Source organism: Onychomys torridus, chromosome 11, assembly GCF_903995425.1.
Source record: "Onychomys torridus chromosome 11, mOncTor1.1, whole genome shotgun sequence".
Classification (NCBI taxonomy): Eukaryota; Metazoa; Chordata; class Mammalia; order Rodentia; family Cricetidae; genus Onychomys; species Onychomys torridus.
The window spans coordinates 73560438-73584367 of NC_050453.1; the positions used below are offsets into that span (position 1 = coordinate 73560438).

Here is a 23930-nt window from a genome sequence, read left to right on the forward strand (position 1 = left end):
CTTTTCTTTCAGCAACTCTCGTGAGAAAGGCAGAGGTTAGGTGGGACACACTTGCAAGCTGGGAGAGATATTTTTTTTTTCTTTGGTTTGGATTTTTCTTCTGCCTCTGTTCTTACCAGCAGGACCAAGGGAAGTGTCATGGGAGGGCTAGGACTTCTGTGGAGATGGTCCCTGCTCTTGAAGGAAAAGTACATCGTTACTGTGCTGGAACTGGGAGGGGAGAGAGGTTCCTGGACTTGTCTGAGGGAGGAGCCACGCTGCTTTCTCTATTCGGATGCAGCTGGTGTAGTTAAGGAAAGGACTCTTGGCTCCCTTAGAACCTAAAAATGGACCTCTCCAGGGCCTCGGGGTGTTTCCTACTGTGTTGTGGTGGATATTCAACCACACAGTTCTGTCAAAGGCAGGCCAGGCTCCCAAGTTCATCAGCCCAGTGTGATGATTGAGGAGTCAGCCAGCAGTGTGTGTGTGTGTGTGTGTGTGTGTGTGTGTGTGTGTGTGTATGTGTGTGTGTGTATGTGTGTATGTGTGTATGTGTGTATGTGTGTATGTGTGTGTGTGTGCCTGTGTGTGAACCTGGGGGCCACCCCTTCCCTATTGTTGAAGCCTTTCTCCCACATCGGGCTTGAGAAGGAGATGCGTCTCAGAAGGCTCTTCCCTGGGGCTGGTGTTCAGAGTGTGCCATGGTCCTGTCTCTTTTCACACTGGTGTCTCCGTTCCTTTTTCCTCTCAGAACAAGCTGGGTAGACCTCTTGCCATGCTGAGCCCCTGAGGAGCGTCCTGCCACCCTCACTCCTGTTCTGGGTCATAGAAGAGTGTTTTCCAATGTTTTGACCTCCATACCTTATTGATTCCCAGCTTCCTGCTCATTCTCAGTTTCTGAGAAGTCTGCAGACCTCCTCACAGGAGGGCCACCCCACCATTGTTCTCGTCCTTCCTAACTTCTCGGCCACCTAACAGCATGGTCATCTTCCTCAGCCTTGTCGATGCCTGGCCTCTGTTCAAGGCTTTGCCTAGCATGTAGTAGGAACCAGGAATGAATAGTAACACCCTATCCTCCATCACCACAGGACTCTGTGTCTGTGTGGTGTCCTGACACTGGGATTAATGTGAGAAGCCCAGTCCTGTTTTTAGCAAGGCAGGAAGGGGAAGAAATTTCATGTGGGCTCCACATCCAAGATGCTCCAAGTAGTTATTATGGGGGCTCTTGATAGGACAACTGTTTATTATAAAAGGTTCTTAGAGACTGTTCCCATGTAGAGCGGAGACGGGAGGAGTCCGCTCCATGCCAGATGTGTGACTTGGAACAAGTCACTGAGCCTTAGGAAGTGGTGGGTGTGACCTCCATCAACTTCTGTGACACCTGTAGGGATCAAAGGGGACAGCGATTGTCCACGCACTTCTGTGGGGGTCATTCCTCATACCAGCCTAGTTGAATCTCCACCACACAGCCCAGGCTTCAGTGTTAGACATGTTCAACCTTTGGATTCTGTGACCGTGGAAGAAACACTCTGACCAAAAGCAATTTACGGGAGGAAAGAATTTATTTCAGTTACAGGTTACAGCCCATCACTGAGAGAAGTCGAGGCAGGAACTTGGGAGAGTGTCTGCCTAGACTAGCATTCAGGAAGCCCTTGGTTTCAAGCATTGGCTCACAAAAAACTACATATGGTGGTACTCACCTGGTGCCTCAGCCCCAGACAGGTCGAGGCTGGAGGATAAAGAGGCCAGAGTCTTCCTTACATCGACATAGTGAGTTGAGGGCTCATGGACAACATGAGACCTTGTAGAAGAAAACCAAAAACAAATCAAGTGGGTAGCACCATGAGTGTCATCAGAAGTTTCTAAGAGGTGGTGTTTTACCTGATGCTGTCGCCATCTACCGCCTGAATGTTTACAATGGCCTTTTATACTCATGGGACTGGGAAGACACGGCAAGTTTTTATAGAAAAGGGAGAGAGCATATGAGGAAATATAAAGAATTAAAACTGATATAAAGCTTTGGCTCCAAACCCAGATCTAAACAGTGATAAAAATGATTGTTTCTCTCCTGGCCTAGAACTTACTATGTAGCCATGGTTTTTTGTGCCTCTGAATGCTGGGATTACAGGCATGCACTACTGTACCTTGGTGATGTGATGCCAGGGACTCAGCCCAGAGCTTATTGCATATAGACAAGCTCTCTACCAACTCAGCCACATTCTCTGCCCTCCTCCAACCTTTTTAAAGTGCTGATCGATGCATGCATTTGTGTGTATAGACAAGTGTATACATGCACATGCTCCTTTTTAGAAATTGAAGTGGTAGTTTTCATTTCTCTTTTTTTTTTTTTTCAAGACAGGGTTTCTCTGTGTAGCTTTGGAGGTTGTCCTGGATCTCACTCTGTAGCCCAGGCTGACCTTGAACTCACAAAGATCCGCCTGGCTCTGCCTCCTGCGTCCTGGGATTAAAGGTGTGTGCCACCACCGCCCGGCCATTGGAGTGATATTACACACAGCTGAAAAATCGTCTCCATGGTGTCTCTTCATGCTGTTAAGTCATCTGACGGCTGCATAGTACCAAACTCACATGAATTGCCATTGGCAGGGTAGGTAGCCGCAGTGGCCATGCCAGGATCTGCCTAGTCTAGCCCACAGATAGGAGAATGTAGCCTGAGCGTTCTCTCCCAGTGTTTGCGTCTTTTCCTGCTCTCTTTGTACCCATGTACACAGCGCCAGTGTGAAGGCCCTTCTGCAGTACAAAAGCACTATAGGCTGGCTTTTGTTATGGCCATGTCATCTGTCTGTGGGAGGGAAGGTCATTTAAAAATGAATTTTAAACTGTGCGATTGATGGACCTTGGCATTCCTGGCAGCTGATGGCTCTCGGAGGTCCAGGTTAATTCTCTTTCCATCAACACCCTCCTCTCTCATTAGCACCCTGTCTTTGCCTGAGCTCTGGAGCCGTGAGTGAGGTTACTCTGCAGCTCTCCTGCCCATGTTCTGTCTTCCCAGGCAGCCATAGCAGAAAGGGATTTGAGTTAAGAGGCAACAGAGAAAGTTCTCTTTGGCAGTTTGGGTGTAAGTCCTTGCTCACTGTATAGTCAGTCAGTCCTGTGCCCCTGATGCATACATAGTCAATGTCCCTCACAGGTGGATGGCAAGCCTTGGCCTCGCCCAGAGTGCTTGGCTGGCTTTTACTTTCCTTGTGAAAATGGGGCTCGGTCACCAGTGCCACAGAGGAGTCTTGATAATAGCTCCCTGGTTTTTGTTGTTCTCTCTCTCTCTTTCTCTCTCCTCTCTCTCTCTCCCTCCCCCCTCTTGTGTGTGTGTGTGTGTGTGTGTGTGTGTGTCAGTGCTCGTGTGTGTGTGTGTGTAAGTACCTGTGTGCACATTGTGGCATACATGTGGAGGTCAGAGGACAGCCTCAGGTGGTAATTCTTGCATTTTTTCTTGTTTGAAGCAGAGGGTCTCCTTCTCCAGACCAATTGGTTGAGCTTCCAGGAATTCTCTTGTCTCTCTGTTTCCTGCCCTGAAGAAGGAATCTTGGCTCAGGGCAGATGGGGTCAGGGGAAAGATGGCTCTCATGTACAGCCTTTGATAGCAGATAATCCACAGATACTGATAAAGGAACTATTCATTTAGAAATTATATTGGGGAGAACAGCTCCTAAACTGGATAGGCAAAATCATCGCAATGTCCTGGAAGGCTGCTCCTGTCCCATGCGGCTCCTGCTGCCTGAGTCAGTCCACGCTATCCAAGCCCCAGATCCACACCCTAGGGGCTTCAAGGTCATAGATGGAACAGGTCCCCACTACAGCCTTTCTTGGTAATTCCTCAAATATAGATGAGTTTGATGAGAAAAACTATGGTTTGCCGTCCTCTCTTGAGGATACCACAAAGACGATTTTTCAGTTGTATGTAATACCACTCCAATGTCTGGGCTTCCTTTAAACAGGAAGAATGCAAGAATACACAGCAAAGCCGCTGTTACTTCTGAGAGCCCTTCTTGGATGCTACATTCAGGGTGGGTCTATTCACCTCAGATGACATAATGTACAGCCCCCCTCACAGAGGTACACAGAGACTGACCTCTTCACCACTCCGGATCCTGTTAGCCAACATTAGCCCTCACAAAAGCATAGCAATGCTAGCTCCTTTTCCATCCTGTTCTTGGTTGTGTCTTCTAGCCCTTTCTACGGAGTACTGTCATGGCTTCCTGGAAGTGAAAACTTCCAGATGCTGTGAGGGCACCTGTTCTGTTGTAGTCTAAATGATCTCAGCACTTACCAAAGAAGTCCTGGCTTGAGACGCACCAGAGCTCCCTTCCCCAGACGGCTGGCTCTTCTAAATGTTTTCAACTACTCCGTCTCATCCTTAGTATGTACAGTGAATTTTAGGGACACGGAAAATTCTGGTAGTAATGTCAGGCTTAAATTTTTACTGCCAAGACTTTTGAAGTACAAAGAAAAAAAAAAAAAAAGTTCACTAGTAATTACAAATTGTAACCCTGCTGAAGATACATTTTACTGCTAACCATAACCATAAGACACTATGAAATATAAAAGTATTATACTAGAATTTGGAAGGAATATTTTTGTCCTTATTTTCTTATTAAACTGTAATCAAAACTACTCTTCATTATACAGTATCCTTAAATAAATGAATTACCATTAAGACCACAATATAAACAAATATTCCGCTGTTTAAAATTGCAATAAAGCTGTTAACAGTTCTTGCACCTTCTTAAAAAGGTGAGAAATAATTTTATCACCTAGAAAGCTATAATTTATATGAGGATGGTTGATTGTTCTTCATGACTAGGGGATAGTTTATCTGTTTTATTCATTTGCTCATATAAAGCATATTCATTAAGTGCAGTGGTGTTGGGCGTTGTGTGATTTGTAAGAATTAGTTTGAGCTTTGCTTCCTCTTTGCGTCGTCCCTGCCTCACCTCCTATCTGTCTCTCTCCCTCTCCTTCCCTCTTTCCCTCATTTTCTGTTTGTATAGCATTTCTTCACATGTCTGTGTGCCTGTGTGAATGTGTACCACATGAGTGTTGGTGTCTATGGGGTCCAGAAAAGGGTGGCAGATCTCTTGGAGCTGGAGTTCCAGGTGGTTGTGAGCTGTGGGTGCTGGGAACCAAACTAGGCCTCCTGTGGAAGAGTAGTGTGTGCTCTTAACTGCCGAGCAATCTCTCCAGCCCCGTCTCCTCTGCCCTTGTGGTCTTCATGAATAGTGTCTTGAAATGGGACCCAGGGGGATGGTTCAGTTGGTGATGCATTTTCCTAGAGTGTGTGAGGACCTGAGTTCTAATCTGCAAACTCATATTTTAAAAAGAAAGGCAGACTTGGCAGTATGTATCTATAGAACCATGGGTGATGAGATGGGAGGTGGAGCCAGGTGGATCTCTGGAAGCTCAGTGGGCAGCTAGCTTAGCATATATGTCAAAGTTCCAGGTCAATGAGAGACCCTGGTTCAAATAAAACATGAAAGTGGGGGAAGCTTCTTAGTCACAATATCCCAGGTTCTTTATCCAGCCACTGATGGAAACAGCCTTCTGTCTCACTCTTGCATTGCTGAGTGCAAAAGCCTTCCTCAAACACTCTCTTTATCCCCGAGGGTGCCTAGGAAGACACGGGATTTGAATATTTCCTTTATTCTGTGGTTTCTCCAAAGAAGACTATTTTGTCCCTGGGATGTGTCCAGCAATGTCTGGAGTCCTTTTTGTTGTCACATTTAGGGACTCCACAGGAGCATGGTGGGTGTCCTGACTTCTCCATCTTACTCTCTTGGGACAAGGTTTCTTTTTTTTTTTTTTTTTTTTGGTTTTTCGAGACAGGGTTTCTCTGTGTAGCTTTGCGCCTTTCCTGGAACTTGCTTTGGAGACCAGGCTGGCCTCAAACTCACAGAGATCCACCTGCCTCTGCCTCCCGAGTGCTGGGATTAAAGGCATGTGCCACCACTGCCCTGCATGGGACAAGGTTTCTTACTGGCAGCCAGCAAGCCCTAACCATTTTCTCTCTGTCTTCCATACACCTTCCACTCCCCAGTGCTGGGGGTCACAGGCATGCATGGGCACACCAGCTTTTTATATGAGTGCCAAGGACCTGAACTCAGGTCCTCATACTTATGCCTAATGCTAATACCCCAGCCTCTGTCCAGCTTCTCTGTGTTGTAGTTCAACACACCATCATCTACAGAATTCATGCTCAAGCACCATACAATAAAGTTACCAAAGAAAACTCTGCAAAAATATCTCCCAATGTTTGAAGTAAGTTTGTCAGTTAGTGTTGGGATACGTTCGTCTATAACCTGGGTGCCCACAGGCCACAGGTAGGAAATGCATGGCCATGCCTGCAGAAGTTTTCAGGTTTTTTTCCTTTTCTTTCACAGATCTGAAGAAAACTCTTGCTGTGTTACTGGATAACATCTTGCAGCGCATTGGCAAGCTTGAGTCGAAGGTGGACAATCTCGTCAATGGCACAGGAGCAAATTCTACCAACTCTACCACAGCTGTCCCCAGCTTGGTATCGCTTGAGAAGATTAATGTGGCAGGTAAGGATGGCCATTCCCTGCCCAGCCATGGGGTTGAGCCCTGCCTAGGACCACAGCGCCATGGCTCTACTGGTACAATACAAATTCCACAAACTCAACATGACTGTTGTGAAGCCAAGCTTCCATTTATTCTTGAATCACAGATATTGGAATGCTTCCATGGTTCCCTCAGAATATCTGGTGGTTTCTCTGACACATATGCAGATAAAGCGCTCCTAGAATGGAGTTCTCCTGACAAGATTCAGAACATAGATTAAAGGAAATGTAGAGAGCATAGCAGAGAAGCTCCCAGCATATGAGTTATCTCTCTCTCCCCAACAACTCCTGTCAGTTATAAAAGTCTGCTGGTTGTTAGGATGTGGCAGTGCACCCCTGTAATCCCAGCACTTGAGTGTGGGAGTTCATTAAGGAGTTCAAGGTCATCCTCATCGGTACAGTGAGTTTGGGGCTGTCCTGGGCTCTAGGAGAATCTCCCAGGAAGCTAAAACACATAACAGCCAAAGCTGAGGGATTTAACAGAAGATAAGATCGTACTGCTTTGTAACAGAGTGTGAAATAAACTGTCAGTGGCTTCGGGCAGATAGAAATGAATGATTAAATTCATATGTAAAAGGGGAAAAATGGAAGAATGTAATTTCTCATAACAGAGATGTTACTCTGGCAAGTGAGGAGCACTCTCTGCCCATAAGTGGAGGTTAAATGTCATGACTGGGTTCCCCCACAGTTATAAGAGAGAAAGAAAGAGGAAACATGGGGGCTGGAGGGTGGTTCAATTGGTAGGGCGCCTGCCTAGCATGTACAAAGCCCAGGATTCAATCCCCTGTGCTTCATAAGCCAGGTGTGGAAGTGCATGCCTGTAATCTGAGTACTCAAGGTGGAGGCAGGAGGATCAGGAATTCAAGGTCATTCTTTGTGGTATAGTGAGTTTGAAGCCAGCCTGAGCTATGTGAGACCTTGTCTCAAGAACTAAAAATCAACACCAGGTAGCCAGTGTAATAGATAGAAGCCCCCAGATCCTGAAGTTTAAGGTGACTGGCTGCTTAACTACCTGTTGTGGCTTCTCTCCCTCTTCTTGCTAATGCAAGGTTGCCACTGTACACAGCACTTCTGTGTGTGTCTGGAGTGCTAGGTGAGGTGGAGGGGCCTTATTCCGGCCAGGTGCTGTGAGCACATCCATGTGTTTTCCACAGGGATGTGTCTTGCCTGCCCCCTTCTTAAAGCTGGAATCTTAAACAGGAGAAGAGAAGTGGTTAAAAGCAACAACCTAAGTCTTATACCAAAGGCCACTGTCCACAGTGTGCCTTGAATCCCCCATTGCCTCACAATGCCTTGGAGTCTGCCCCAGGCCTGTTTGTATGTGAGCCCCAATTCCTCTTGGTGTGATGACCATAGTGTCTGGTGTAGGGCTGGAGGTGAGGCACTGTGGATAGGTGGCTGTGAAAAGCTGTCCAGATGTTTGGTATGGGGCGTTCCCTAGCTGTAATTAGAAGATAAAGTTAAGGGGCTGAAGAGATGACTCAGTTGTTAAGAACACTTGTTGCTCTTCTAGAGAACCTGGGTTTGGTTCTCAGCACTGACATGATGCCTCACAACTGTCTGTAACTCCAGTGCTAGGGAACCTGATGCCCTTTTATGGCCTTCTCAGACGTGAGGTAGACACATGGTGCACAGACATATATACAGGCAAAACGCTCCTCCCCACACACATGAAGATGAAGTTAAGTTGCTAAGTTACTTTTGAATTTTTAAGGTCAAGTTATAAGGGGCCAGGAACGTAGCTCTGCTGGCAGAGTGCTTGTCTGTCAGACACAGAGCCCTGGATGCTGTTCCCAGGGCTGCCTGAAGAACTCTCAGTACTTGTGTGTAGGAGGTGGAAGCAGTATGATCAGAAATTCAAGGTCACCTGAAGCTACACAGTCAGTTCCAGGCCACACTGGGACCCTATAATCAACAAACAAACAAATAACCAAAAGCAGCCCAGGTCCACACACAGCCTGGCTCTCCTTCTCTCTTGTGACAACTCAGTGACCTAAAAGTAGGAGATACTTTTCTTTCCCCTTTCCTGCCTTTCAATATCAAAACAGTTCGGTTTTCCCATTATCCGAGCCTTTTCCTTAGACTTTTTGCCCTGTTAGCAAGTTTTAATTCACAAACAATATTTCTGATAACCCTGGTATCTCACCCAAGTGTTGAAAATAACTTTTTAATTACAACACAGAGACAGTGTCATCGAGGCTATAAATCCCGTCTTTCTTGCCGTTTCCAGCAGTTTCTGTAATTAGACAAGGAAACCTCCCACTGTGTTGAGCAGTTTATTAAGGAGTGGGCGCTGTGCTTCCCTGGGGCTCTGCTCACAGTGCCCACGCCCACTGGAAGTGGCTTGTGGAGAGGTCCTTCCTTCATGGTTCTGTGTGATCTGGTTTGGAGGATAGGGTGGGGTGTCTGTGTGTGTGTGTGTGTGTGTGTGTGTGTGTGTGTGTGTGTGTCCGTCCACTCATGTCTACAGGTGTCGGTACGGTGCCTCTTACTCTTCTACATGCTTATGGAGGTTAGAAGTCAAAACTGGATGTCTTTCTCAATTGCCTTTGGCTTTATCTTTTGAGACAGGGTCTCTCACTGGTCTAGAGAACATTGATTAGGCTGGCCTGACTGGCCCCCTACCTCTGCAGGTCTGGGATTCTAGGTGCATTTTTATGTGTATACTCAAGCCTTCATGGGCATGGGACAAGCACTTTACCTACTGAGCCATTTTGTAAGACCTTGGGATGGTGTTTTCTCTTAAGTGTGTTGTTCCCTGGTCAGCCACATCCTGTAACCAAAGGGCCTGGACAGACTTGGATGCCATCACTCTCTCCCTGCTAGGGGACCTTGTGGCCTTTAGCTGTCCAACTTTGGGACCAGGCTATAAGAGAGCGGCTGCTTTTTGTGGGTGTCAGTTCCCAGGAGGGCAGAGTGTCACGGGTGATCTCAAGAGTGACATGGGGTAGATGCTTTCCAGTGGGATGCTAGCCAGCTAACAAGTATCTGTAGGGCTCATTCTGGAAGCTAACTCAGATCGAAGCTACCATGGATGTGTTTATAATATTTTGTGAATTTAATATAATACAGACACCAGCATGAAGGGCTGGGGAGATGGCTCAGTGATTAAATGCACGTACGGCTCTTGTAAAAGATGCAAGTTCAGTTCCCAGCTCCCCTGTCAGGTTACCCATAACCACCTGTAATCCCAGTTCCAGGGGATCTGATGTCTTCTTCTATCCTGTGTGAGCATCCGCATTCAAGTGAACATACACACTCGTGTGTGTGTGTGTGTGTGTGTGTGTGTGTGTGTGTGTGTGTGTGTGTAATTTTAACAAAGAAAAAAATCAGAAAGATGCTGGGTGGGTTTTTGTTGTTGTTTTTAGAAATGGGAGCAAATTCAGAGTCAGAATTGCTCTGTTTAGAGACAGGGTCTGTATCAGTTACTTTTCTGTTGCAGTGAAAAAAACATGACCAAAGCAGCTTATGGAAGGAGGTGTTTATTTGACTTGCCGTTCCAGAGGGATAAGGGTCCATCATGGCAGGGAAGCACGACAGCAGGCAGCAGACAGGGTGGGCAGAGCAGAAGCTGAAGGCCCCCATCTTGAACCCCAAGCGAGCAGTAGAGTAAGTTCACTAGAAATGGCTCAAGTCTCCGCCTGGCTCTGCTTCCCAAGCGCTGGGATTAAAGACGTGCATCACCACCACCCAGCCAAGTCTCCAGACTCTTAAAGCCCGTCCCCAAAGGCATACTTCCTCCAGCAAGACCACACCTCCTCATCCTCCCCAAACAATGCCATCAATTGGGGACCAAGTGTTCAAATGCCAGAGACTATTAGGGACAAACCACCATGTGGCCTGATGTTTCCTAGGCTGGTCTTATGTAGCCACAACTTTGAACTTCTTAAGCCCATGCCTCCACTGCCAGTGGTGGTATTACAGATGTGAGGTACACCAGGTTTATGGGATGGTGAGAATGCAACCCAGGGCCTTGTGCATACTGGGTAAGCACTTGACTAACTGAGCCAGATCCCTAGCCCACAAATTACATTTGTAATAATCAACCCCATGCTTGGGCCTTTTCGTCCTCATGTTTAGACACACTCCTTGCCTTCAGTGTTCTTATTGGATAATTAGGGAGAGAATATTCACATGTAAAATAACAAAAATGTTGTTATGGATGACTAGGGAGGGGTTTTGTAGGAGGTTATATCCTGGAGCTAGTTGGGATTGAGGCCTAAGAAACTTGTGGAGGAAAAGCTTCCAGAATTGTATTGTGACCTCAAGAAAAGAGGGGGGGGGGAGAGAGAGAGAGAGAGAGAAGAGAGGAAGGGAGGGGAGGGGGGGGGAAGGGAAGGGGGGGGGAGAGAAAAGGTACAAGTGCTCAGAGTAAGTATACAGCAGGTGCCTCTTATGCTCCTGTTCTTCCAGGGTCCATACCTTGACTTACTCTGCTTTGACATGTTTTCCTGAGTTGCAGTATTTTGGAAAGGGAAGCGCCCTTGCTACCACAGTCTCCACAAGGCCATTTATGCCCTGTGCGTCAGTTCCTTTACTCATGGCTATGCCAAAGGACTTGGCGAAAGCAACTTAGGAGGGGAAGGGCTCATTCTGGCTCAGTCTGCCCTGGCAGGGAAAGGATGGTAGCATGGGTGTGAGGCAACTGGCCACATGGCATTCACAGGAAGCTGAGGGAGACAAATGCCAGTGCTCAGCCAATGGGATGGTACCACTCACAGGGTGGGTCTTCCCACCTCAGTTAACCCAGTTTAGAATCTCCCTTGTAGACATGCTCAGATGCTCGCCTTCTGGAGATGTGAGAGTCTATCAAGTTGACAATCAAAGATTAACTTCACACCCTTCTAATAGCTTCTGGGAAAGAAATCCTTCATGCTTTCATCACCTCCCATATCCATCTGTAAGTCACCTCAAAGGTCCAAAGCGATGGCTTGGTTACTTTGCTATGGTTGTGATAAAACACCCTGACCAAGCTACTTAAAAAAAAAAAAATCTTACTCTGGAACTCATGATTTCTGAGCATTAGAGTTGACGACCATCGTGAAGGGGAGCATGGTTACATCAGGCAGGTGTAGTGCTGGAGCAGTAGCTGAGAGCTCACAAACACAGCCACAAGAGCTCCCCGAGAATGGCTTGGACTTTTGAAACCTCAAAGCGTGTGCCCACTGACACACTTGCTCCTCCAGGCTGTGTTCCCTCATCCTTCCCAAACAGTTCCATCAACTGGGGGAACCAAGTATCCACCATTTGGGGCCTGTGGGGCCATTCTGCTACAGACTGTAGTGGTTTGATTGAGAAGTGTTGCCTTTTCTAAAAGGTCCTGGAAAAGGTGAGCCGAGTGTCCTAGCCTTCCTGACAGGGAGGTTCTCTCTGTATGGGAGTCTGCTGTTTTCGCGGCCATGCTGTGGTCCCTCTGTGCGCAGATGCAACCCTTTCTTAGGAATACGTGCAGGTGTGCTTGATGGCCTCCTTCATTTCCTGCCATTTCCCCTGATGCTGGAAGCTCCTTCTTGTCCTGTCAGTTAATCGGTACATGGGTTTTGTTTGTTTTGTTTTGCGTTTTTACTGTCTCCTGTTGCCGGCAGATAGTTTGCTCTAGAGGAGGATGAAAGAGTCCTACATTAATAATTCTCACCTGCGGACAGCCTGCCGTTGCTTTTGCTGGTTCATGGCCATGCTGTTGGTCCTCAGAGCCCTCTTGTCACCGCAGCAATGGCTCACGAGCTGCAAGAGAGTGCATTTTTATGGGGTTCCAACCCGACTGAAGTGAGGTTTTTCTTCCTTCCTTCCAGCATGAAGACATGTGGTAATTGCTCAGAAACGCTCTCCCTGGCGCGTCTTTACTGCTTCTCCGGTGTCGCTCAGCTTGCTGATGTTTCTGGTTGCTTACTATTGTGTCTTATCACTCGCTGATCTATCTTCTGCCTGACTAAACTGCTTCTAAATTGGGGACCATAGCAGTCGAAAGAGTGTTCACTGGATTTATTTTCGTAGAAGGAGCAGCCAGCCTGTGTGTGTGTGCGCGCGTGTGTATGCCTTCCTTGCTCTGTTTAGTTGTGTTCTCTGTGACTTTTCTCTAAAATGGCTTTTTTCCAAATTTATCACCCTTGAGTTTTGTTCTGCCAGAGCTAATGTGTCCTTAGAGAAATTTAGGTGGAAAATAAACTTTATTAAAATTTAAAAAAATCAGATTAAAGTACATTTGTGAGCCCTGTTTATCTTGTTGGGGAGGAAGGGGAGTCAAAGAAATGAGAGAGCAGATCACAAAAGTCCCCACCCCTCCCCTCAATCACATAGTAAATTAATTTACCCAGATTTATCCTCTGGAAGGGCTTGAATACTCCCTTGCCAAGTTTCTGCTTTCATGGGACCAGGAGCATTGCTGAGTAGTCAAGCACTTTCCGAGCCAGTTTGACGTCCTGGGTTTGATCTCTCCCTCTACAAACAAGGGATAAATGATGCTTGGGTTTCTAGAAAGACATATTTTGAAGGCTGAGAAGATGGCTCAGTTGGTAAAGGGTTTGCCTTGCAAATCTGAGGACCTGAGTTTGACCCCCAAACCCACACTAAAAAAGCCCAGGTATGGTGGTTTATATAATCCCAGTGCTGGGGAGGAGGAGGCGGGTAGATCCCTGGGGCTTGCTGGCCAGCCAGCCTAGCCTACTTGCCAAGTCCTAGGCCAGTCCTGTCTTGAAAACAAAAAGGAAGAAGGCAGGAAGGCACCTGAGAAGCAACAGTCAAGGTTGTCTTACACACATACACACACACACACACACACACACACAGCCTCCAAAAAAAAGAAAGTTTTCTTTCTATAGTTTTTGTTTGTTTGTTTAGAGTAATGTACAAGGTGATGGGTTTCATCTGGGCATCTTCGTACACAAGCATGTTCTGTCATACTTAGTTTGATGTTTAGTTTTTTTGGTACGTATTTTGCTTCTCTCTAGCTTTGTAAGTGATGGCTTACAGAGGATTGGCTCTGTAGTTCTTTCATGGCCACAGTGGAGGTGGGGAGCAGTGTAAGTGGAGATGTATGATTGTGGCTGTGCTTGCTCGGGAGGATGGGTAATCTTCATTCTAACTATACAGCCATGGTCAAGGCCTTCCCTGCTGACGGAACTCAGCAACTCTGCTCATGAAGGATGGGTTTGGCTAGATGAACTTCTTACCATGTCTGATCTCCATGCCACCTGATGGTGATTTGCTTGAAGGCAGAACTTGGCATCTCCTTTCCTTTTCTCAGACTGCAGTAGATGCTGCTCAAGGAGTTAACTCCTTCTCTTGTTGGCCATGCCTGAGCTTAGCATCGATGAGTCAATGCCTGGGACCCTCCATTGAGTATGACAGTTGCACCTTTAGACTGTAACATCCTCGATAGGACACCGCAAGCACACACCTCTACACAAGAGGCTTGGGTGTGGGCACACAGGTTTGTTTACTCAACTGTATTATTTAATTTTCTCATTGCTGTGACAGAAAAAAATCTTAGGGTAGGGTGAAGTTTGCTCACAGTTTGGGGTTCAATCCATGGTGCTGGGGAGGTCATGTGGCAAGAGCTTATGAAGGCTGCTCACATGGCGTCCAGTCAGGAAGTTAATAGTGGTGCTCAGCTCACTCCTTTTTATTTAGTCCAGGATCTCAGCCCATGGACTGGCATGGCCCACATTTAGAATGGGTCTTTCTACTTCAATTAACCCAATACAGAAACTTCCTCACAGATATGTACAGAAGTGTGTCTTCTAGATGGTTCTAGATCCCATCAAGATGGAGGTGAATATTAGCCATGATACTTACATAACAACACCCAGTTGCCATCACTCAGAAGCTGAGTGGCTGCTGTTGACTGTTCCATAAAAGCCAAAATTGTAATGGTGGTATGCATGCTGTATTATATTCACTACAGCTGCAAGATCAGTTAGGAAACAGGTGCAAAATCCTGTGTTTAGGCACAACTCCATGACTTTTTTGTTGTTGTTGTTGTTATTTAATCCAACCTGACCCTTAGGCATCTCTTCATTTCTCAAATCACATCTGCCCTACATGGGGTTATCCAATACTTCGGATGGAAGTGCCATCTCTTTGAACCTTGATGCTGTTCTGAAAAACAACCACCATAATTATTGTTCTTATCACTTGAAAATTGAAAAAGGTCCCTGCTGAGTTCCAGGACTTGCCTTTAGAGGTATAATTCCCCGCTCTGTGCTGCTAATGGACCTTGAAATTAAGTTACACCTGTGTTCCCTCCTTGTTTGTGAGCCCATCATAGTACTTGTGTTGAAGTAGTACCTGAAGTGTCCCAGCTCCCCGCCCAGGCCCAGGCTGTGGCTCACCAGGTCACTTTCCCAGGGTCAGGGATTGTCCGGCTGAGCAGGGGCCCCAGATGCTGGGCCGGGCCGGGAGAGATGGGATTACAAGGAGCTTTCCTTTTAATCTGAGCACAACACAAACATGGTTCACTGGGGCTTTCTGTTCCTTTGCTTGCAAAGGCCGTAGTGAACACTTGAAAACGGGTCAGTATTTCCTTGTCTTTGAAGAAGGAGCATGATATTGTCGGTGTGGTTTTTACTTTGTGTGGTCAGTGGTGCTTTGAATTTTATTCTAAAGAACTAAAATACAGCGCTGAGAGACAGTGCGGCTGTAAAGTGCCGCTTTGTAAGCATGAGGACCTGAATTTGATCCCCAGAACCCATGTTAAAGAGAAAGATAGAGGGAGAAAACCAGGTGTGGTTTTGCACACTTGTAACCCCCTTGCTGGGGAATCGGGGTGGATCCCCAAAGCTCTCTAGCCAGCCAGCCTACCCTACTCGGCCAGCTCCAGGCCAGTCTAAAAAGTAAGATGGGCTGGGGAAGATGGCTCAGTGGCGAAGAACGATTGTTGTACAAACATGAGGATCCAAGTTCAAATCTCCAGCTCTCATATAAAAAGCGGTGCCTGTCACTCAATACTCTGAGGGTAGTAGACACAGGACTGCTGGGGCTTAGCTCTAAGTCCGGTGAGAGACCCTGTCTCAAGGGAATAAGGTAGAGGATGAGACAGGAGAACTCCACTGTCCTCCTGACCACACACATGTTCATGGCCATCTACATCCACACACATACACCACACATACACCCAAGATAGACAGCCCCTGAGGAAGAGTAAACATCCAGGTGAACTCTTTTTCTGACCTCCATATGCATGTAAATACAACTGTATGCATACATGTGTACATGTGTGTACACACACATACACATGGAAAAACAAAAACAAAAACCCTAGATACTTGTTAGAATCTTTGGCAGGAACCAAGTGCCATTGCTGGTGTGATTTTCACTTTGTGTGGTCAAGGGTGTTCTGATGTTTATAATAGGAAGAAGGCAGCAGTTCAAGTGGGGCAAGCAATGCTGGCCCTCGGGGCTATGTGTCCACATCAGCCATTCTCAGCCCTGTGCAGTTTCACACCCCTGGGAAACACTTGGCACTTGCTGGGGTTGTGGTTGTCACAGCTGGGAGGGCCTATTTATAGCTCACAGAAAGAGACTGGAGCATGCTGCCTAACAGCCTCCAGTCTCCAGAGCAGCCCACACAACAGAGGATTCTCCAGCCTCAAATGTCAGCCATGCTGTGCCGAGGAGCCCCAGTCTCCAAGGTTTCACTGCAATCTCATGATAGATAATAGTCCTGGTGATGGTCGGGGAAGACAGATGTGCAGTTCAGGGTTGACAAGATGGCTCAGTGGTGACCAGATGGCCTAGTGACCAGTGTTCAGTTCCTGAAGCCCACATAAAAGTTGCAGGAGAGCGCCAACTCCACAAATTTGGTTCCTGGGACCCACATTAGGTCCAGAGGATCCAACATCCTCTTGTGGCCTCTGCGGTACCTGCACTCATTTCAATATCCCCACTCACCATATATACACAATTTAAAAATAAAATCTTTTTAAAACCAACAATAGTGATAGAGGAAAGTATAAATAGATCCACGGTTCCAGTGCTAAGGTTTCTTGCTTGCACAGAAGAATCTAGAACGTCTTTTTCCTACAAGACAGCTTGTTTGCAGTGTTTCCCTTCACCTCTTGCCCTGTTTAGCTTTGCATCTGGTCTTGGAGACCTCCAACAAAACAGATTACACTCTAAACTTGCAGAGCTTATTTTGGAATCCTGACCTTAACGCCTCTCCTGGCCCACAACCAGTGCAGTTTTGGCAGGGAACATTTTGCTTGTGCTTATATGAAAGGTAATTATTTCTTTTCATGAAAGAGCCACTGATTCGGAATAACGATGGCACAAAGCAGTGTGAGACAATGGCTTTAAATTGCAGAATGTTGGATAGAAGAAAACCCGTTTTATTAGTTTGAAGCAGAGTGTGTATATAATTACCAAGATATGAGAGGGTACATTTAATGACTCGGGGAAAGCAAGTTAGGCCCCCAAAGGTCGACTTCACAGCATGAAGTACCCTCCCCAGCGTATTTCGGGCACCTGGAGGAAGAAGATAGGTTGGAGTTGTTCATGAGGGGCGTTCTGGAGAAAACTATGAAGTTTCTGCTTTGTTCTGTGAGTACTGGCTGAAGAGGAAGGTTCAGGCCAGAGGGGGAAGCGATGAGCCATGATTCTCAAGCAATAGTGAATGTACAGGTGGCAGGGAGGTGCATGGGAAAGGGTCCATTCAGAACTCAGGTCTAGGGAGGCAGTGCAAGTGGTCGAGAGTTCGAAGCCTGGGGTTCTGTCCTCAGCACTGCCGAAGCCTGGTGTCCTGTCACAAGCCTATTAGGATCCTTACCCTCAGGAGGTGGAAGTAAGAGGGTCAGGAGTTCAGAGTCATCTTCTGCTATATAATGAGAGCTCAGGGATGGCTTGTGTATTCATTTGCTTTCTATTGGTGTGATAAATCACTGGACAATACCTACTTAAGGTAAGAAAGGGTTTATTTCAGTGACTGAAACTTCAGCCCAGGACTATCTGCCCAGGGGTGACACCACCCACAGTGGGTTGGACCCACTTACATTAATCATTAGTCAAGAAAATACCCCCATAGACTTGCCTACAGGCCAATCTTTGGGAGCAATTCTCCACCGAGATGTCTCTCTTTCCAGATGATCCTAGCTTGTGTCGAGCTGACAAACTAATCAGAACAGCTGGCCTGTATGAGATTCTATCTCAAAGCTAAGATGGTGGTTGAAGAGATAGATACCTTGTGGTACCTCTTCAAGAGGATTCGAGTTGAGTTCTTAGCACCTACATCAGGCAGCTCACAAACCATCTATAACTACAGCTCCAGGGGCTCAAACACCTCTTTCTGACCTATACATGCACCTACAAACCCACAAGCACATGTTCTCTCTCCCTTTCTCTCTCTCTCTCTCTCTCTCTCTCTCTCTCTCTCTCTCTCTCTCTCTCTCACACACACACACACACACACACACACACACACACACACACACAAATTAAAATAAACCTTTTTAAAAAAGGTAGAGGTGGAGCTCATGAGGTGCTGTCCCACTCTAAGGATCTGTAGGCAGTTAATGGTTGCGGAGGGAGGAAGTAATACTTCCTTCAGTGGTGTGGTCACCTGTAATTCACCACACCCATACTCCTGTTAGCAACCTGCATTAAACTCAATAGATGAGTTTTAAAAAATGAAAGTAGACGAGGAAACTAGTTGACAAAAAAGGAATCAATAGGAATGGGGAGGAAGAGAGGTTAATGGGGTGAATGCGATCAAAATACATTACATACATTGTGGCAAAATACATTATACACATTGTAGCAAAATAATTATACACATTGTAGCAGGCTTTCTCTGGGCCTCCAGCCAGCTCCCAAATCATGACATAGAGACTTCTTATGAATGTTTGGCCTTAGCCTCTGCTCACTTCTAGCCAGCTTTTATATCTTAATTTAACTCGTTTCTCTTCATCTATGTTTTGCCTTGGGGCTTTTTACCTGTTTTGCCTTCTGTATGTCCTACTTTCCTGCTTCCTCTGTGTCTGTCTAGCAGCTCTTTGCTGGCTGGCACAAGGCATCTCCCTTATTCTCCCCCGCCCCCCAAGCCTAGATTCCTCCTCTTACATCATCTCTTCTCGCCAGCCCCACCTATCCCTCTCCTGCCTAGCTATTGGCCATTCAACTTGTATTATACCAATCAGGTGCCTTAGGCAGGCCAGGTGAAACAAATGCAACACATCTTTACATAATTAAACAAATGCAGCATAAACAAATGTAACACATCTTTACTTAGTTAAAGTAATAGTCAACAACAACAAATGTGTGGAAATGTCATGAAGCCCATTAGTTATAATTAATACAGATCAATAAAGAACTTACAATGCCAGGTGGGAGAGTTGCAATGATCTAAGATGGAGCTAAACAACTGAAATTAGAGAAATGAATGAGGCCTGAGAGAAGAGATTTGAGACCCACAGCAAGGAGAAGTTGGAACTATGGGGACATGGTGGCCATGGGAGGAGGAAGTGTGACACCATCCTGATTCCCAAAGGTATGGTTTTGTGGATACCCTGGTGACTTCCTTGTTGAAGAGACCATCCAGTGAAGGTTTGTGATCCCCGGGTAACTGGGGATCCGAGGGAGTGTACAGTACTTTACTCCAAGACTATTAGTTTGGGCATATTCATTTAAAGGCAGTTGAGTCTTTGGTTCTAGTACTGTGGGAGAGAAACGACTGTGAAGAGCATCTTTTCAAAACCAGAAGATCAGGTTTAAGCCCTATCTCTGCCTTTCATGCTCGGCAGTAGGCGTGATTGTTAACCTCTCATCCGAGCTTCCTTTTCGGTGGCGTGGGGTAGTAATGCCCATCTATCTGATGGGGTGGTTTAGGAAACTGAACTTGTACTAATTACTTTCCTATTGCCGTGACAAAATGTCTGACCAAAAGGAAAAAAAAATTCGGGGGGCTGGAGAGATGGCTCAGCGGTTAAGAGCACTGACCACTCTTCCAGAGGACCCAGGTTCAATTCCTAGCACCCATATGGCAGTTCACAACTGTCTGTAACTCCAGTTCCAGGGGACCTGATACCCATGGCAAAACAGCAATGTCCATAAAATAAAAATGAGTAAGTTCAAAGAGAAAAACTTGGGGAGGGGAAGGCTTTACTTTCTCACAGTTCAAGAGCACAGTCCATCATGGTGGGACAGTCATGACGCTAAGAATATGAACTGACTGGTCACATTGCGTCCTGCAGTCAGGAAGCAGAGAGGTGAATGCTGGTGTCTAGTTCACTTTCTCCTGTTTATTGAGTCCAGAACTCCAGCCAGTGGGGTGGCGCTGCCTGCATTCAGGGTGGACTTCCCTTTCTCCCTTCAGCTGCTCTGGAGATGCCTCCACAGACAGGCCCAGAGGTGTGTCTCCTAGAGATTCTAAACTCAGTCAGGCTGACAAGACAAAGACTAACCATGGAAGCAACAGGTCAGTCAAACAATACAGGAAGTTCACCGTGTTGCTGGGAGCTGATGTGAGCAGAGATGCCCAGTAAGTGTTTGTCGGGCTGAGCGGTCTCCTTGCACACATCAGTTCGACCTCTGTATGGAGGATCCTTCACAGTGTGGGCGGCCATATCTTCACTTCTGGAGTAGATGCCTGCCACTCCTGGTTTGGGAATTCCTAAAAAGCCCCTGAAAATCTGACTGCTATGTTGTCAAAAGGGGAAGTTCATCTCACATTATGAAGACTGAGATGCCACAGTAAGGTCACCCATCCTGCTGTTTCTTGGTGGTTCATTATAAAACAACGTAAGATTTCTGAGAAGTTCTATCCACTCACATGAATTAGAGGTATTAACCTTTATGCATGTACTTATTTATTTGAGCAGGCTGGTCTCCATCTTGTTATGTAGTCAAGGATTACCTTAAACTCCTGATCTTCCTGCCTCCCTTCACCTCTGGAGTGCTGGGGTTTCAGGGGTCCATGCCATCACACCTGTTTACGCATTGCTAGGAATCTACTCCAGGTTTCTTGCATGCTAGACAAGCACTCTACCAACCGATCAAATGTATTCTCAGTCCTAGAGATGACCTCACTGGCATTGGGACCAAAGCTTCTGCATAGGGTTCATCTTCCTATCAGAGTTAGGGCTTAGACATGCTGAAATCAGGCTTGTTTGTTTTGATCAGAAGGTGACAGCCATCACTGGCTCTAATTCGGCTTAATGAGGTATGCGCAGACAGTGATGATGTCGGCTCACATATGGTATTGTTCCCGCAGACAGTCCACAGCCACAGTCGGCATCTGCTCTCTCCCACATGCTCTCCTGTCTTTTGCGGTTTTCTTCTTTACCTGTTTCCACTGATGCGTGTTTCCACAGAATCTTTCTAGACTGTGAGACTTAAAAGTACAGAACCAACTGTGGGGTTTTCTGTTAAGCTGTGCTTTTTGACTTTGCATATCCAGAGCTACTACTGTTAGGTGGTCTACATAATGATCCATTGCTGGTTGCTTTTTATAGTGCTAGGGATGTAACTTGGGGCCTCAAAAATACTAAGCAAGTGCTCAACCACTAATCTATAACTTCAGCTATTCTCTCTCTCTCTCTCTCTCTCTCTCTCTCTCTCTCTCTCTCTCTCTGTGTGTGTGTGCGCGCGTGTGTGTGTGTGTGTGTGTGTGTGTGTGTGTGTGTGTTACCAACTGAGCCATTTCCCCAGCCCCTTGTCATGTGTTTCTTTTTTTCTTTTTAATATCATTTTATGCGCATTGGTGTGAAGGTGTCAGATCCTCTGAAACTGGAGTTACAGACAGTTGTGAGCTACCAAATGGTTGCTGGGAATTGAACCCCGGTCCTCTGGAAGAACAGCCAGTGCTCTTAACCAATGAGCCATCTCTCCAGCTCTATCATGTGTTTCTTAACTCTCAGCTTTCCCCTGAAAGAATCCATTGGATTTATGTGGCTTTCAGGCATGGCCTTCAAACTCTGCAGCCACTGTGGGGGTGGACATGGACTATAGGACTCTTTCCTCTGTAGATATCACACAGCTCCCACATCTCCTGTTACAGCAAACTCGGGGAGACCCAGGACAGTGCTTGACCCCCCCTCCCCACGCCCCACTCCCATGCCTTCTCACTACACATAGGGAGGGGACTTCCTACTGGGGAGTATTTTGCTCTAAGGGAAGACAGTTATTAACCTGTCTAAACTCTGTGCTAATAGAACCTTCTGGATAATTGCTTTCATTAAGAATGGTTAAGGCAAGCATTACAAGTTATAGCAAGATTTTCAGAGAACAAAGTAAATATTTAAAACTTCATTTTAGAGTGCAGTTAGGTCGGGGCAGCAAAAAGATTAGTATAAGCTGGGTCTGATCATATCTGTCACCGAAGTGAGCCACTTGGCTGAGGCTCCAGCCAGCCCTCCTCAGTGGCTTTCTGAAGCCCAGCTCGTGGGGAGACAGATGGCTATTCCCAGAGATAGGGCTGAGGTCGATCATCGCCTTCTCTTTCTGGCTTCTGTTAGAACTGAGTGACATGGTGACAGAGATTAACTGCCTTCCCTGTACTACCCAGGAATGCTGTGAGGATTAAGAAGGTGGCTGTTGGCTCGTGACTGTGCCCTGCCAGGAGGACAGTTGTTTCTCCGGGGCACAGGGCCATTAGTAGCAGCTGAGTTGGCTAAGAATGCCCACAGTCTCGATGTGCCAGGGCCAAGCTATGCTCTGGACTGCTGAGCTGTCTTCAAGGACACCTGGGGATTCGTTGAGTTGTGATTTTCATGCCCACAGGCTCCCAGTGGCTACAGCAAGCCAATTCCCTGCTTATGTGTGTAAGTGAATTACTGGGTTGTGTTTTCAGAAGGAGACACAGAAAACACCACTTCCTCCCTGTCAGGAAGAGGGGTGCAATTGGACTGTTGAAATTTTAGGAATTAGAGCTGGCCACAAGGCCACAGCCCTTCTCTCCCTACCCAGGGACTGACTGAGTTGGTTCACCTGCCTGGATGCTTTAAGTGCCTGATCCTGCCAGGCCCTTCCCAGGATTCTAGAGAGGTGGGGATGAGTAAAACCAGGTCACTGCTTCCCTGGAGATGACATGCTGGAAATGATGTTGTATGGATATAAACAGATATGTAAATGTGCAATTGGTCCAGTAGTGATGGAGGATGGTGGTGCAGGCTGGTGTCAGGAAAACCTCTGAGAAGAGACATTGGGCTGAGACCTCTGTAAGGTAGAATGGAGCCTAAGGGCTATCCAGAGAAGGTTCCAGAGAGAGGAACCAGCCTTCCCAAAGCTTCAATATTCTGGTGGGGTGTATTTAAGAACCACCGTTATGACATCTAATCTCCTGAGGAAGGGAGCGTATTAGCCAAACTGAAGGTGCCCATGGACACAGTCTTCTTTATCAGTTGACTGGGTGTAGGATTATCATGGAAATACACCTCTGGATAGGTCCCTGGGGATGTTTCCAGAAAGGTGTAACCAAGACAGGAAGGTCCACTCTGAATGTGGGTAGCGCGTCTCATGGCTGAAGTCTAGGACTGAATAAAAAGGGGAAAAAAAGGGAGCTGAGCACCAACATTCATCTCTCTGTGTTCTGCCTCGGGATACAATGTGACCATATGCATCATGCTCCTGCGGCTGGGTTTCCTGCGGCTAGGGTTTCCATGTGGTGAGGACTCTGCTTGCTCACACCACCAGCCAAGGCAAACCTCTCCTCCCTCAGACTCATTTTGTCAGTTACTGTGTAACAATAAAAACACGTCTCAGACAGCCATCATTGACTAAACTGTATTACCTACCATTTAAATTTCTGTTGGGCTGAAGTAGGGCACATGGGTGAAGGGTGTCAGAATCCTGGGGGTTATGGATATGTTCACAAGCTGCCTCCCAACAGTGAGGCTATAGTGTGTGCAGCAATGTGAGTATGACTCTTTGAGTGGGATCAGATATAACAGTCAGGACAACTTGGACCAGCTTGGCCATCTGCCCAGACACCAGCAGAACCATGACCCGGGGCCTGGGATCTGTGTACATAGCTGCCCTGGCCTACAGTGGGATTTCTAGAAAAGTTACCTGATCTTTATTTCTTCTTCCATAGCTAGAATTTCATGACATTTTAGAAGCCAACAAGCTTGAGATGTTCTGACATTTTCCCCAAATCAAGGAAGTATATCTTTTCAAGGCTTTTAGTATACACGTCTGCCTTATCTGAACAGTCCTAGCAATGGGGTGGGAAGTTCTAATTGAATATAGCTATGCCTGTTTGTGGTTTACTGCCTGTGGCTACATTTGTGCTACAGGACCAGAATTGAATGGTTACAAAGGAAGCTATATGGTCCACCATGCTAAAAATGTTTATTCTCTACCTCTTCCAAGAAAAAGCTAGCTGACTCTGGTTTAAATGAGCAGTATTACTTCCAATGCAGTGTGTAGTCCATG

General features: G+C 46.6%; 1 protein-coding gene across 5 annotated transcripts in view; it reads left to right on the top strand.

Moving 5' to 3' along the window:
- Mgat5 (alpha-1,6-mannosylglycoprotein 6-beta-N-acetylglucosaminyltransferase) overlaps window positions 1-23930 on the top strand; it is a 274469-nt gene that overhangs the window by 104278 nt on the left and 146261 nt on the right. For all 5 annotated transcript variants that reach the window (XM_036202890.1, XM_036202893.1, XM_036202892.1 and 2 more), the window contains one exon: window positions 6372-6533. In XM_036202890.1, coding sequence (XP_036058783.1) covers window positions 6372-6533 — 162 coding nt within the window. The remainder of the gene's footprint in view (window positions 1-6371; window positions 6534-23930) is intronic.